This window comes from Falco rusticolus, chromosome 7, assembly GCF_015220075.1.
Source record: "Falco rusticolus isolate bFalRus1 chromosome 7, bFalRus1.pri, whole genome shotgun sequence".
NCBI lineage: Eukaryota > Metazoa > Chordata > Aves > Falconiformes > Falconidae > Falco > Falco rusticolus.
In genome coordinates this window covers 69,973,918-69,990,723 of record NC_051193.1, presented here as the reverse complement: position 1 = coordinate 69,990,723, position 16,806 = coordinate 69,973,918, and the positions used below count along the sequence as shown (strand labels likewise).

The following is a 16,806-nucleotide window of genomic DNA, read 5'->3' as shown; positions in this document are numbered from 1 at the left end:
CTGGTTTTCATCCTCCTGTGCTTTTCTATTGATGCGACTTGTTCTGAAATTAATATAATTATATACAAAATACATCATACAAATATATGAAACAGTGAAAAAAAGCCTATAAATGGAAAAACTGCACTGCTTTCCACATAAGCAGTTGAAAGTTGGTTTGTGGTTTTTTCTCCTAGCATAACTTCCATGTAATTTGTCTTCAAAAAACCCAAGTGTCTGAAAAGCATGAATAGGGAGAACAGATACATCTGAAACACTGAATTTTCTTTGCACAGGTACAAGTAGAAGCAACATGTAAAGGAGTTTTCATCCTTTCCTAATATAAAGGCAAAACTGAAATTGGCAGACGCTGAAATCAGCCTGTTTTGGATTTAATTTATTTTCTTTCTTTTGCCTTTGGAGACTAAATTTTCTTCTAGCAGTATCTGAGCTTTTAGCAATCGTAGTAGTCTTGATAGTACTATATTACAGGTACAGTTAAGACTGAAATCACTTTGATCTACAATAGATATTCCATTTACTGCAATACTGGGCTTAGGCGGGCAATTTTACTATTTAAATTAGGCTAGCAGGCCTACTAACATATTCAAACCATTAACTTAAACTTTTAAGGGGAAGAGCAGAGTTTAAAATAATTATCTGCACAGCATCACATACTATATACAGCTCGTTTTCCCCCCCTTAGAAGCTGTGTTTTTAAAAATGTTTTTTTTTTTCTGTGACTTAAAATCATAAATTACATAAAACTGCTGTATGCTTTAGACTGCTGAGAAGCTTCAGTCCAGAATAAGACTTAAAGGGCCTGATAATAAAAATGGCCCTCTGTCCCTTTTGACAAATTTTTTTAAAGAACAGGTGTGGCTAAATAGTTCTAGCACTTGCTGTTCAGTGGCAAGGAAGGATCAGTAAGAACCTCAGCAAGTGGACTGACACAGGGCTTTTGCTCTTTAAGTGAGAGCAACTGACTTGGCTTCAAAACGGAAGACTTTTTCAAATATATAAAATCTTTTTTGTACTCAGTGATGGTGACTTGACAGGTATTCTGCTAACTGTGGAAATGCAGTGTATTCATCTGAGACGCAGGCATGCCATGTGGTGTTTCCACTGCTAAATACAGCGCTGTTCTCTGGATACCAAGTGGTATACAAGTCAGATGTAAAATTGGTATAAAAGTGTAAATCTTTTGGAATGCAGAGTTTCCACCTTCACTTCACACCTAAGCACTGAGAGGTACATAAACTTGAACGAGGAGGAAAAAAAAATATCGTTACAGTGATTTGCATGTGTTTTTTCACATCCCACTTACTTTGATCTTTAGGTAAGAATTCCTTAGCAGCAGTTAGAACTCAGAGGCTTCTAAACCTTCCAGAACCAAATGGAAGACTAACTGGCCATAAGTGATAATAATAAATAGTGCTAGAAGATTCTTAGAATCTTCCGGTGTTACCACTAGGAGGAGCCTGTGTCTTAGTTTTTAAGTATTCAAGATGACAACCTTTTTATTTTGACACTTGTGATACTTCTAAGGCATTTACACAAATGTGACAAATTCATGAACTTGCCTTAAAATACTTGCTTAGCCTCAACAAGTTTCTTTTTCTGCTACAATTTCTTGTTTGTGGAAGCTGGTTTTCACAATGACCATTAAATGTTCTCTGCAAACACTGGGGTTTGTGCCTAGTCCTCCTGGCAGTTGTCAAAATGGAACCAAGGTTACTAATTTGTGTTTTTTAGATTGCAGGTCTTCATTGTGATGTTCCGAAAAAATGCCCTTGCTTTGTTCGTGAATGTGGTGTCAGTTTCTAATAGGAGTGGACCCACATTTTTAAGGTTAAAGGTTTTAATATCAGCGAGTGTCACAACAATGGTACTTAGTAAGTAATTATATATTAAAGATATCTCTGGAAAAAACTTTCAAGATGTCTGTGGAAGGGAAAAGTCCATTACTTTAAGAAAACCACTGTAAAAATTTCCTACACCCTGATTCCTAGCTTCAGATAATTCCTACCCTCCTACTCTGACTCTTCAGGATAGCCAAGTTTGTAAGATAAAATGTTCAGCTGGATATTCAGAAGCTGAATTGCTAGTAAAGATATATCATGAATAATTTTGATTCAAACTAAAGTTATATCATATTGATCAAAGTGGATGGAAACATGGCTATGATTCTAAGACAACTTAGGAATCTTTATGTTGCAAAGATATCAAAGACGTTTCTAGAATCATGCTGCTTATACCAGAGGAAGGCTTTTGGTTCCCGCTGAGGGTATTTGTAATAAGGAAGCAGTTGCCTCGAATGGGAACAAACCAGTTGCTTGCCCCTCTGTCAGGCCTATGCTCCTGCTACCACTGAATTCAGAACTAGACAGAAAATAGAAGCTAAGCTTCTCACAAAAAGCGGTATTTACATCCCAGTTCCCCTTGACTGCCAAATGGATGAAAGTCAGGTGTTGCCTCTGAGGCAAGATCTTCCTTCTGTGAGAAAAATTACTTATGCTCAACTTTGTTGCCAGTTGTATTTAGGAACTCCAAGTCACTGCTCTTAGACCAGCCAAGTTTTGGTGAAAGGCATCTCCTATCTCCTGAGGAAGTGGGAATTAAGACCAAGAAGCAGCAGCAGCTTTGTGCAAAGGACCTTGTCACACAAGAGGCAATGCCAAACGGCCTCTTGTTCTTCCAGAAGGTGCAATTCAGCCAGAAGCGTCTGCCTCTCAGAAGGGTGAGAGATTTCCGAATAGCTGAGTGGTATTTGCCTCTGCCAGCAGCAATGGCTTCATGTACGCTGCCCTTCCCTGTAATGCTCTTGTGAGATGTCCAGTGTGAGCAACAGGTTTGAATTCCTTCAGGCGTTCCCATTGTGGCTGTTTCACTAAAACAGTAATGTGATGATGCTTTAAATAATAGCAGATATGTGAGCCCTCTTTCCAGCACTGTATCTGAAGGTTTAAGAGCTTGATGTTGGTGACAAGTGAAGTTTGAGTGCAGTCGAGTACAAACCAGCCTCAGAGAGGACCTCTTTCAGGCAGATTCTCTGCTCAGATATGCTAAAAATCAGTTCAACATTTATACGAAGGTTTGCAAAATTGTAATATAATTTTCTGTTCATATGTGCTTAGTATAATTGTAAGTTAATTTTCTCTTTATGGGTGTAAAATATCCTGAAATTTTTGCAGCATAGTAGTTCTAGCACTGAGTATTTATATTTTAAAGTATCAGTCCAGCAAAGAATCACATATACAACAGCCACGGGCAAACAGTCCTGCTTCTATTTGCAAGAGTTACTATAGTGATAAACGTGGTTTAGGAACCTACATAGAAATAGAAATCCCCTTCCTCCAGAATAGCTATACATAAAAAGGAACAAACAGTGGCAGGAAAAACACCAGTGAAACTCTATAAACAGTTGCTTCCTTCAAGTATACAAAAACTCTGGTTCTGTATTTCCATTCCTTCCAGTCTTTTTTGCCTTTTCAGTTTCTCTTAACAACTCCACTGAGTGCCAGTCTATCCACAGTGCTCTGAGAATCAAAGTGCTTTCTTCTTCTTTTTTTACCTGTCTCCCTGCTTGGATTTCTCACGGTTTCTGCTCACATTTTCTTGGCCTACACTCTCTTCAGGCACTCAGGCTCAGTTCTGAACCTCAATTTCTCATCAGATGTCTCCATGTGTTTCTCTTGGTGTTTTTTCATCCATTCTTCTCACCTCTCTGACCATCATCATCTTCCAGCCTCTTTGCCCAAACAGTTCAGACCTATGCTCTTCCCTGGTCTCCTGCTCAGCCACTCCCTGCTCCTTTCCAGATTCCAGTCATAGTTCTTGTTCTTAGCAAGCTCTCGGTCATCTTTCATCCCTCTGCCTCATTCCACTCTTACTCCCTTTGCATTTAAATATAATTATTTTTGATGGAGTGCTGAAGAGTGCTATAGAGAGAACAGAAAAGATTTCCAGCCTTAGTTCTGCTGTCCTGCAATAGCTGCCAGCAGCAGCCCTTCCCTACACTTCTTGTTAGAAATGGCTCAATTGTTTAATCTGATACTCCAAATAAATAACTTTGTCTAAAACAGACATGTAACCTAACACTTTTTAAATAGATAAAGTTTTCCAGTGCTGTAGGAAATAAAAAAGCATAAGAGGAAATATCATGCTTTGTAAATACATAGTACTGTTAGCCCCCCCTCCCCCCTTATACCAGTGAGGAAGAATAAATCCCATTTCCAGGTAGAAATTTTTGAGGACTTCCCCATGATCAAAATCTATATACTTGGGTTTTTTTAAGGCAACATATACATGAACTGACCTCCAAAGCAGAAGAAAAACTTGGATTTTTTTGGCTTTTTTTTTTTTCTGGGTTTGGTATATGAAAACCAGCAGTAAACAACAAAACCGTATTTGAGAGTTATATTAGTCTTTTCATGGTCATGCTTTCCTGGAATAGATCTGGATTACTGGGTTAATTACTAGCATCATGACAGATACCAAGCAAATGCAAACCTTACTGAAGGTTAAACTACCACATAAATTACCACCAGATTCATCCACAATCTGGGTTCATGTATTTGGGTCCCACAATTTATATTTTCAAGAGCACAATGGAAACTATGTATGATACTCTTTATGTTTGCTAAATAAACCATAAGGAATATAAAATAAAGTTCAGATGATTATCCATCTTGAAAAAGTGGGCACACTTAACACTTTTTTCCACCTAATATTGATTTCCACATTTTCAATCCATGGATATTTTATATATATTGGATTAGTCAGTTTTTTGGATTGCCTTTTGTAAAGGTATTCAGAATTATGACTGAAATGTGTTCATAGCTATGACAGTTACCTATGGTTTTAGGGCTGCTTATTATCAACATTTCTGTCTGGCACAGAAAGTAGATGCTAGACTATTTTTTTCCATATCAGGACCTAAATGAAGCTGTTCTTATCTGTTTCTTTTAAACTTTCACCAGTTCAACCTGTTTTAAGAAGTGTTGCTTATGCAGACTGTGGTGGGGACCCTGGCCAAAGACAAGTAAAGGCTATCTCACTGACAGCTTTTGTTTCCCTAAAATAGAGTTCTGTGGTTGGGAAGCACTTGAAAGGTATCAGTGGGGCTATTTTTAATCTCAGCAGACTGTTCTTACAAAATTCATTCGTAAGGAGACAGGAATGGCTTGTAGTTCTAAATCCAAGACAATATGTTAGTGACAAAGTTCTCTCCTCAACACATACCAGGACTTAATTTCAAAAAAAAATCTGATAAAAGCAACATAAATGGCTTCTCTGATTTCCAGCAATGTCTTGTCACTTGCTGCCCTCATTTGAATAGCCATTGTATGATTAAATTAAGGCAAAAATGCTATCAATTAGTATTTTATTGGGATTTTATTCATCCTGTGGAACTATAGATCTCCCTTGGAATAGCTAACACAGTAACCCTTTCTTAGAAAGGAGGAAACCTGCTAGTGAGGAATGCTGAAGTTATCTTTACTATCTGTCTTGCCGTGCATTGGAAAGCTTTGTTACAATAATACATGGGAACTTCTTGACCTCTTACTGTAATTTTCAACAAGTAGAATTTAATTTTTGTGTATAATCTTATATAAGAAACTTAGACAAATTTGAAAAAGTCCTGAAAGGTAACTTCCCTCTTGTAGAGGGAAAGGAAGCTAAGCTCATGACAGGTAAGGCACTTTATATCACATTAAACATTCTGTTGGAACAATTTGACCTCACTCCATTTAATTTGCATTTCACCCCACTGTATCACAAGTATTGTAACCTCAGCAGCAAAGCAGGGGCACAGATCATCAGCTTGTGCTAAAATCAGGTCATGCGTTGACCAAAGTGATATCCTAAACCGAAACAATCCATCAAGGACAACGTTTAGACTTTACAAGCTACTAAGGAAGGCGAGATTTTTCTAAACATGTTAGTGAACGCAAGTATTTTCTTTGTGTTTAACTTCTGCCTAAAATGAGAATGATCTGCCAAGCAGTGATTTATTAGCAAACGTGAACATGTGAAAATGTAGGACTTTTTCATTTTACAGTATTTGTATCAGCATAACTATGCCAGTGTGGTGACGCAAGTCGAGGCGGACTTAAAAGAAACACTATGTCTGCGTGGCTGGCTTCGGACAAAATGGCCTTTATTGTTTATACAAACTATTTATATATCTTAGACAGTGCAGGTGTTAGACCCTGATAGGTTTTTGTGTCCTTCTTCTTCTTGCTATTTGCTGTTGCTGTAGGTGCCCGTATGCTGCGGTTCTAAGTTCCGATTCTTCCCATCCTGTTCACATACCTGACAATCTGTGGCTGTCTTAAAGGTACACGGCTAAGGCTTTGAGGTCAACTAACTTGTCTGCAGGCCCGCTGCAGACCCCAACATGCCAGGGCACCCTCAGTTACACCAATGAGCATTGATTGGTGTAATTCTCACTTGAATATCTAAATAAAATCCATCAGTACCTAAGTTACAACAACATACTCATACTGAGGGAAACATAGCTTCTTATTACACAGGTTACCCTTCCTTGGTCACACGAGGAGCCACTGCATTGAGGATGTTATATATTTAGTAACTGGCACCCTTTCTCCGTGAATAGCTCTAGTCCTAGAGCACACACCTGGATTGACAGCAGCTTGGGGATGAAACACTACACACACGCGTTTTTATTAACCAGCCAGAAATCTAATGCTCAGGAAAGAAACAATGAGCATGTTTATTCTGCAGATACTACTATGGATATGCCTGCTAGTTTTAAACTAATAGTTGTGTATGTATGGTAGCAGAACACAAAATACACTGCAACGTGGCAAACTCCACCAAACGTAGTCAGTGTCATGACTTCAGCATGGCTATATTCCCTTGTTTAGCTCCAGCTGATCCACTTTGTTAAAAGAAGAAATTAACTATTTCCATGGGGGACCATCAGTTAATTCCCACACTGCCTCTGACCGCTGCTGTATAAACCTGCTGAGTTAACACTAGAAGAGGAACAGGGTGAAGCCCAGCACGCTTTACTTTATCCTCTATGCTCACAGCACAATCTGAAGTGATTTTCTTCAGGTTTCGCAGCCGCGGACAGTATCCCCTCAGGGAGGCAGCGGCGGGAACGCCCCAACGGCCGCCTCGGGCGGGAAACGCCGCGCTGAGGCGTCGCCATGGCGGCCCGCGGGGGCTGCGGCAGGACAGCTCCGCGCCCCTAACCGCGACAAACCGGGCGGCCCCGGGAATGCGGGCGCTGCCCGGCGCGGCGGGGGTGCCGAGGTGCCCAAATCAGCTCCCACCTGCGGTCCTGGAGGCGAATTTTAATTACCCTCCTCAAATCCCGCAACTGACACTACCCAAAATTCAGGTGTTGGTATTTAAGGCAAAAAGCCCCGTGCCCCAATCCCCGCTGCTGCTTTGAAGTTGCTTGTGAGTACTCTGAAAAGAAACTCAGTTTTGTGTTTTTTAATTTATATTTGGGTTATGCTTTAAAATCAGATTAGTAAGGAAGAGAAGGTACAGGCTTGAAGGAGCTAATCTTCGAGAAGTCTACTCAATTTTAGAATTACACTTGAGGGAAAAGATAGTTTTCTTTATAGTATGCTTTTGCTTTTGAATTTTGCCTCAGTTTCATATACTATTTTTTTCTTCTATTATTTTATGGAGTATTGGTTAACCAATGATTAATTTTACTTTTTTTGTGTGCTTCTAGAGTAATGCTCAGGATTTGAGCACCAAGGCAGCCTCAAGTAACTGCAGGAAACCAGGGAAGGCTTGCCTGCGTTTGGCAGCTTGCTTCTGTCTTGTAGCTTTTATAGAGTGTAAAGTGAAGCTTCCCATTGCCAGGAGTGAGTAAACATTATTTATGTACACAACACTGCTGATACACAGGGTGAAACAAGAAAGAATTGATGCTGCAGTGTGAAATGCATGTTATCCTAGGCTGAAGTGTCCCCTGGGGTTTATTTGGCTAGCAGGCAATGCAGCACCCAGAGCTGAGCTAACAGGAGCATCGGTTTGAGTTTTGTTGTCTTATTTTTGGGGATTAGCTGATGCTTCTTGTAACTGGCATCTCGGCTCCAGTGAAGCCCTGGGCCAGCCTGACAAGTTCTGTGCTGCATGCTGCTGTGGTTTTGTACTTTTTGAAACAGTGCTGGGCAAAAGCCCTGAGCTTCAGCTAAGTCTTACGTATGTTGTTTCAAAGCATCTTAGTATGTCCATTCCTGGCATATACTTAGCAGTAATTTCCCTGAAGAAAAGGTATGTACACCGCACTGGCAGCAAGTAGTTTGAATTGGTAAGTTTTAAATTGAAATTGTGGTGGTGTTAGAAGTTAAAGTCAATCTCATATCCAACTGGATGGAAATAGCAGGCCTGAAGAGATTATGTTTGTCTAAGTTACGTATACTTTTACTTGAGCAGTAACAGTTTTTTGCCTCAGGAAAACTGCTGAAAGGACTTCAGTAAGACTTGTTTTTGAAAGCAGTTGCTGTCAGTGTTAAAGGGATATAATATGCTGAAAGAAAATGCTAGTATATAAGAACTTTTAAACTTTATGGTCTATGTTAATAAATCTTTTGCTCTTGATTTTACCTTGCATAATTCTTTATAGCAGTACTTAACTACAAGAATACTTGCCATTTAGAGGTAAGTCTGATTTTTGCATTAGAGGAGATCCTACAAAGTAAGTTAGTCTTCTAGGTGTGATGAGGAAAAATTGTGAGATACTTTGTTGTTCTTAGCCAGCTAGGTTTGGGAGAAACTGCTCGGTTTATGTAGTTCTAATCGGATTAACAACATAGGATTAATGGGCAATTGGTAAGCTATAAATTCAGGATCAACATCAGCCATGGAACAGATAAATGGCAATACTATATGCTTGCAAGGTATCAATAAACACCTACCATTTTCTAAAGACTCTTCTAGAGCTAATCACAGAAAGTTCACATCTTGAAGGTGCACCTTGCCCCTTTTCCTCTCTTCAGTGTGTAAGGAGTGGTTAGCAGTTTGAATTTTCAGAATTTTTTAGGAATAACTTCTAGAAACCTAAATAGAGTGTGCTTCTTTTTTTGAAACCATTCAGATCTGGATTTGATTCACTCCTTGTCTCTAGGTTTTGGGAGTTAAAACTAGTTTGTGGGTTTTTTCATGTAGAAGCACAGCATTATCTTAAAAGGCTGTATAGAATTAGATTCTAACTGTATATAATTGAATTCTAACTATTTGGCTCTACCCTACTTCTCAGCAAGTTTTTCTGAGGAAGCATTTCTTTGATTGTCGTTAGTTTGAGCACTTCAAAACAATAGTAAAGTAAACTTGTGAGCACGGGAAATCTATTATATATTTCTATATATGGTAGAATTTCATACTTGAAAAAATGGACTAACATCTAGTGAAAGCATCAGGTTGCAGTATACTGCTTTTCAAAGCTGAGGTGAAATAAATGTTCGCTTATACAAGCACTGCTCTTCCCAAAACCATTGTACTTGTGTGGAATAGCTAAGAATTGAGAAGAAAATGCCATTTCCCTAGTAATTCTTGATGTATTTTTTGTATTCTTTCAGTATTGTATGCTATTACAGCATCAAATTCTAATCTCCTCATGAAACACTTTTCTGATAATAGAATGTGTTTGGTGTAGCACCTCATTCTATAGGGTAAACTGTCCTTTGTAATCTAAGCTTTTGCAATTCAGTCTGCTTTTCCATAGGCGTTGGCCTACAGATGCTGGGATCATCCTCTCAGTTCGCTGGTTTCTGGTCATAGATTCTTTATAATATAGAACCTGAGTTTTATGTCGTGTATGTGCATTATTTTTTAAATAAGAGTGTTGCTCAGAACACTAAAGTACAAAAGAATGTAAACTTGTTTGTGGTTTTTTCCATTGTTTTTTAATTATTTGTTGTGTAATAACAACATACAATAGACAAATGTTAGCCTTGAATAAGCTGACTTTGCTTTTAGAGGAGTACCCTTCTTTGTTCTGATACCAAAATAGAATAATCAAAATGCACATCTCCTTTTCATCAGTGTTTTTATTATGAAGACGTATTTGCTTGTTTAGTACAACTTAACACTGTGTCAGACGTGATTTCCCATCTCAACTGGCATGTTGGAGGCAGGGCAGCAGTATTACTTCAGTTCCTTTGTGTTGGTTCTTTTGAAAGGCAATGTTTCCTGGATTAATTTGATCTTTCCACCTTCTTTTGTACTGTGATTGTGAAAAAGTACTCTCCAGTCAGAAACTAACAGCTACTGCAGGTCAAAAAAACCCCAAACCAAAACAAAACCAAAAACCCCCAACCAAAATTCTATTCAAACTACTGAGTAGCCAAAAATGCTATTGTGTCATTTGATTAGACAAAATTATCTGCAAAAATACATACATACCATTCATAGACATTCAAAAGCTTTCAGTAATACTTGATGACAGTAAGTTTATTGCACTTATCACAAATTTTTGTTTTCAAATCTTTTGTTGACGTGCAAATAATCTTTCTTGCTAAGTCTTTCACTGTTTTGTGTGATGATACAAAACTATCTCTGTGTGATGCCTATGATTGGTGGCAGAAACATCTAGTAACTGGAATTCTATGCTGGTGTCTTTTTAAAAGCTAGAAAACCAGTAGTGAGTAATTGTCAAAGAAATATTTTCTATGTAAAGCAGAACAGTGGATTTAGCCAGAGATGCCTAAATGGTGTGTTTCAGATGTGTTTCTACAAAGATCTGCTCAAGAGCACAGAAGTGGCAATTTCAAGCACCGGCAGTAAAAGCAGCAGGAACAAAACTTACTTTCTATTGTGCAAAGAAAGTATAATGAAAGGTGATTAAATATTACAAGTAATTTGTTACTGTTTCATTATTCTGAGCTACTTCTTACAAAGAATGTCAGAATTCTGAGAAGAGAGAATGGAGTCAACTGTAGAAGTGGGGAATTTGTTAGGTTCAGACATTACTAAGTGGACTGAGTTTGCATGTAACTAATACTTGGGGCTTTTTAGACATATGCATGTAATGGGAGAAAGTTTTATCTTTTTCTCTGAATTTCTTCACATGGATTTGGGGGCAATGTAACTAAAACAGATGTATGAAAAGAGGAAATACTGTCTGAAAATATGCGGAGTAAGCAGGACACAAGATACTGCCGCCTCCTAGTACACGTATATTAAACGACTTTTAAGGTGAACAGGACTCATAAATGTAGCTGAGACATCCTTCATTAATTTCTTCAGTTTTCTTCTTTTCAAATTCTATTCCAATGCTGAGACAGAGAATGAGGAGAAGAATTTATTGTCAAATACATTACTTGATTGTTTATTATAGCATTTTATTTTTTTGAAGTCTAAAATGTGTATTAAACTTTTTAGATGCATTGTAACTTTAACTCTGCTTGTTTGGTTAAAGCAATGTACACAGATTATTGATAATAATTAGCTCTATATTAATAAAGAAGTCTAGAGGGAGTGCTTGTAGTGAGTTAAGGAAAAAAGTCAACAAAGTATTCTGTTATGCTTACATACTTTTACACTGGCACATATTAAAGGTTGAGGCCTGAAATCCTGCCTTTAAAATAAACAAGATAATTTATCTTACAGGAATGTGATTTTAGTATGATTATTGAAAAAATAAACAGAAATCAAAACAAGCATACACACCCCCTGCCAACACTATAAAAATTCCATAAAGACTCTAAAATGAATTTCTAATGACTGTTTAATTTTATATCTAACCAAACAGCCATTGCTTCTTTATCCAGCTGAATTATTTTGATTCGTACCTTGACTTGCAGATGCAATGAGATGCAGAGTATTACTGAGGTGCTGGAGAATTAAAAAAAATATAAAAATCTGTCAGACATTAAAGGTTGCTAATTTTAAATTGAGGCTTGGTGCTGAAGGTGAAATATGGAAGCTTTATAGCAGTTGCTTTTATCTGATGATTCCAAGGAGATTTAATGTTCTGAAAACAAGCTTTAGAGGATGATTATGTTAAGCTTTGAGCCATATCTATGCTGTACAGTATAGCACTGAACAGAAATACTTGAGCTAGCCATTGAACTGAAAGTAGCACGTCTTAATAAGCTGCTGCATCAATTAGCTAAACATCTCAGAGTTCTTAGTCTGGGTTCATCGTTGTACTAATGCAGTGAAATTGCTTGCTGCCAAGACCCCGTGAGGATACCTGTGGCTGCACTCCAAGGTGCACTATATGCACGCAGTCCTGACTTAGTGCAGAATAAAACACTGAACTGCTGCACAGAGCTGCCTTCAGGCTTGCTGCGCTGCAGGCTGAGCTCTGCCAATGCCCATTACGTGCATCAGTTTCACAGCTCGTTCAGCTTTTGAAGAGCACTTGAAGTGGTGTTATTTATGTTTGTATTGGCAAATAGATACATTAGTAGGAACTTTACCAAAATATTTAGTCAATATTTTTTATTGTGACTTCTTTTTCCTGGCTCTTTTGATAAACAAAATAAATTAGCAGTGTTTGAAAGATGTTTGTGATGTAGCATGTGTTACCTTTTACATGTGGCTAATGACTTAATTTAAAACTTTCAGTTAGAGTATGGCAGAAAGGCTAATAAAATCATCCACGCTGCAGTGTTGGTAGGTAGACTTCCATTCCAGTGCTAAGTAGCTTCTCTAGAAGTTAGAAGCATAATAAGGTCCACCTTCAGACCTGTATTACCTAGCAAGTAACCTAACTTTGTAACAGTTCAGAATGAAAAACACCATCTTGCTGGTGTACGTAATTACCAAATTTCTTATATCACAGGAGAAGTCAGAGTAAGATAAAAGAGAAATATATGTTTAAGATCTCTGTTAATCTTTCTTCATTGCAGTACTAGTTATCCATAAGGTTCATTAGATTACCTCTGACGTCCAGTCTGCACTCTATTTCAGCTTCACCGCACTCGTTAACAGCTTTACAGGTATAACAGCCACCATCAAATGGAGTGGGTTTCCGGATCTCCAGGGTCAACACGCCCTGTTTGCTGAACATGCGGTATTTGGCATCCCCAGAGAGATCCATTTTGTTTTTGTACCAGAATATCTTTGGCTGAAGAACACAAAGGAAGAAATTTAAAATAAAATGCAGAAAGTGGAAGACTTACAGCTGATCTTGCAGCTTTAATTTAGCCATCAAAGGCTTGTGCATTATGAGAGCTACATATTGCACAGCAGCGTTAATAATTTTTCAAGGAACATCTTATTTGGTACAAACACATGAAACTAATAATTCAAATGTTCAGTATTTAGCTCTCATAGCATGTAGAGAATATAGATCTGTACCCTTTTTTACTACAATTTAAAAAACTCCACCCTATGAACCAGTAGCAAATTCATTCCTTCAGGAGTTATTTAATTGTGCTTATTAAAATATATTTGAATCCTTCAACTATTTTTACAGAAGGGGGATTAAAATGCACAGATTATTAGAGCAGAAGTATCATAAATGTCCACAGATGTTAGGTGGCCAACTTGGTGTTGGGCTGGGAAAGGATTCAGCATATCTTTAGCACCTTCAGGAATTTCAAAATAAAGTTCCTGTTGGCTTCAGCTGAGTAATAAAGTAGTTGGCTCTGTACTTATTCAAGTCATTTTGTTTGTTTCTGGTACCTGAAATGTGCCATTAATTTTTATAAATGAGATTTTGAAAATGAAAAATCTGATAGAAAGCCAACTGGTTTTGTTTATTTCAGCCTTGTTAGTACATACAGTGAAGAAATAAGCTTTAAAGAGTAGGAGACCAAGATTTGTATTCATCTATTTTACTTTCAGAGTTGTTGTTTTCCATTTTTTCATCCACCACCCCCCCCCCCCAAAAAAAAAAAAAAACCCAAACAAACCACCAAACTGCTGCACTGTTTTATAGTTATAGAGTGCTTTCAAATCTACTGAATTGCTTTTGTCTCTGACCTGTGATAGACAATTCAGTGCATCCCAGTTAGCATGCTTAATTTTCTTTAAAGATACTAGCTGGATTTTTTCCTGCCTCAAACTTTTTTTTGCTTCTTTTCCTATGGCCTCTATCTTTCTGGGTGTGTCTTTTACTTCAACACTTCCACCAGGGCACAAATATTGGCTCTGCTAGAAGTGGTAACTTTTTCGTGCCATACGGGTCATATCTGAGGTCTACTTGATAATCTACAGTTATTCAGAATTGGAAAGCTCTGTTAATAGAAGGTTGTTTTCACAGAGAATACCTGTTGCAGAGCTCTGCAGTAGGTACAGAAGCTTTTTGCTAAGGTTAATTTGGGCAATGCAAGTACACAAATGTATCTGGAAAAGTTGCTTTAAGAGTATTAGATGTACTGAAGGATGAGGACTATTTGTATCCTTCAGGCTAATGTGGAAGGAAGAGCAAGCATGCTCAGACCTAAAAACCTGTGATTACTGTACTTAACAGAATCTTCTTAAAACCATGGAAACCAAATTAAGTGGATACAGATGCAGAAAAAGTTGGTTAACCGAGAGGGAATATCGTTACTGTCATTTCCTGATGAATCCGAGGAAGCTACTGGGGGATGGATTTTGCCTACAGTTGCTGGTATTCTATAATGTTCATGTTCTTTTGCAGCTCCTTGCATGGGTATGCTTCCTTCTTATATTTGAGTTGTGTTTAACACTCCTTCATCCAATGAATTGCAGCAAATGATTACATTAAGACTTTTTTTTTTTTTTAGTTAATTTGAACTTTGAGCAATTATCTTACATGTTTTGCTGTGTAGCTATTAGATCCTTGTGTAGGTAGGAGGAAGGGAGAGGAGCTGGAAATAAGCAGCTATAAGGGCAAGGGAAAAAGGTACTGCATTTTTTCGGTGATTGTACTAATTTAATATTATGACAAGATTATGTCATAATATGGTAAATTCCTTCACTGCAGACAAAAAGCCTATTTCCCTTTTTTGAGAAACCTAAATTTAGCTCCTAGCTGAAACAGTTTTTACTGCTTGTTCCTGACTAACAAAAAAGTACATCTTTTTGACAAGACTTCAACAAATATATTTAAACTGAGAAAATATTCCGGTGAGATTTCAAAAAAATAAAAAGCCCCAAAACTTCACACATGACAGCAGTCTTATTCTAGTTAGTTTTGCAAAATAACTCTTGACTCTCAAAATTGTTGATGTAATAGAAGAACTGGTGTTTCTATGTATTGTTTAGGTTGATGGAACAGTATATTATATTAGCTGCTCTTGAAAGGCTGAAGAGAAAAAAATACACATTGTGGGAAGGTACTTTTTTGTTTTTTACCGTCTTCATTGACTAGATTTTATGGATACATGGTACATTTTCAATGGTATGGTGTTACCATAAGCAATGACTGTCCTTTCCTCTATCTCCTTTACTGTGTTGCCCACCTGGTTCTATGTGTAGCCACGCACATGCTTGCACTATGCATTCTGGTGAAGCATCAGTGCAGTGGGAGATTATTGGATGACTCTTACTTTTTTTTTAAATCAAGTTGTGTTACACTCCAGTCACGCTGAACTGGCATGAATTCTAAGGTGGTATCTTGGCTTATTGTGCTATCAATGACAGTTGATGTAATCTGTACCTTGGGGATTCCTCTTACAGCACAGCTGAGTGTGGTGTTGTATCCTGCAATCACGGAACGGTTTACTAAAGGGTGAGTGAATTTAGGAGGCTCAGAGAAGTCATGTTCTTTGTAAGTAGGTGGCTTGTAAGTGGTGCCTGCAATTAAAAGAAACAAAATAGTAAGAACTGTGTTTTCAATCCTGTTGACTTGTATACAATCTATTTCTTATTTAATTTGCCTGTATGATTTAAAGAAGCTTCAACACTATGGCATTTATGAGATAAGAAATCTTCACATTCACTTCAGTCTAAAACATCTCTCATTTAATGCTTTAGATAATGTAAAAGGTCCTGGCAATCATGGGTTTTCAGCTTCTGTTAAAAATATGAAAGCCGTGTGTCTGCAGGGGAAGTCTTCGCCACAGACATCTTAAACTTTTAACCCCAGAATATAAGAATAAAACCCAGCTGTATTATTTTCTTAAAATAATACAGTTTAAGAAGACACTGTGACTAAATATTTTTGAACAGGTGTTTGTGTTAGTAAAGGAGATCTGCCTAGATAAGGGCTCTTGATACTAAAATACAAGTGCTGGTTACTAAGTAATGAAAATATCTCTAGTGGTGCATCTAGTAATACTGTATTTTTCATTTGCCAGTGTATTACTTCTGGTACTTAGCAGCTTTTGTGATCTTTGTTTTGAAGAATATGTTACCTGTTTTTTGGATATAGGCAGGGTTTTTGGTGGTTGCAGCAGTTTCACTCAATCCACACAAATTTTCACTGAAGATTCGAAAAAAATACTCATTTCCCATAATCAGGTCTGACACTATACAGTTTGTGCGACGATAGTGATCAAAAACAGTATACCATTCCTGTAACAAGACTATACTGTTTAGAAAGATGCTATGAGAGGTCAGACATGGTGCTAGTTTTGGTATGGAGAGATCCTTCTTGCTACAAGGAGAAGACAGGTAGACAAGTATTTAACAGTAGCCTGTGAAATGAATATTATGTTGCTTCCTGTGGAGATCAACTGATACATTTTCTTACTTTTGTTTTCTGGCTGGTATGATAGATGAATACTTGCATTTGGAGGAAAAAACTCAAACTCTTTACACTGCCCCGACTCATATCTGGGAAACGTGATCCAGGATGTGTCGTTGGAACATGACTACTTTATGGGGCCTTCCATGAGAGCACATTTTCCAGTTTGATTATCATACATACCTCCCCCAGTGTATACCCTAGTGTGCTTAGCATTGGACCTCAGG

General features: G+C 37.7%; 1 protein-coding gene across 1 annotated transcript in view; it reads right to left on the bottom strand.

The window, feature by feature from the left end:
• Positions 1-9,930: 9,930 nt before the first annotated feature.
• Positions 9,931-16,806, bottom strand: part of MYBPC3 (myosin binding protein C3) — a 64,397-nt gene continuing 57,521 nt past the window's right edge. Inside the window, exons 30-34 of the mRNA XM_037396098.1 lie at positions 16,248-16,407; positions 15,551-15,687; positions 12,862-13,048; positions 11,766-11,808; positions 9,931-11,249 (exon numbers count right to left, since the gene is read on the bottom strand). Coding sequence (XP_037251995.1) covers positions 11,798-11,808; positions 12,862-13,048; positions 15,551-15,687; positions 16,248-16,407 — 495 coding nt within the window. The 3' untranslated portion in view covers positions 9,931-11,249; positions 11,766-11,797. The remainder of the gene's footprint in view (positions 11,250-11,765; positions 11,809-12,861; positions 13,049-15,550; positions 15,688-16,247; positions 16,408-16,806) is intronic.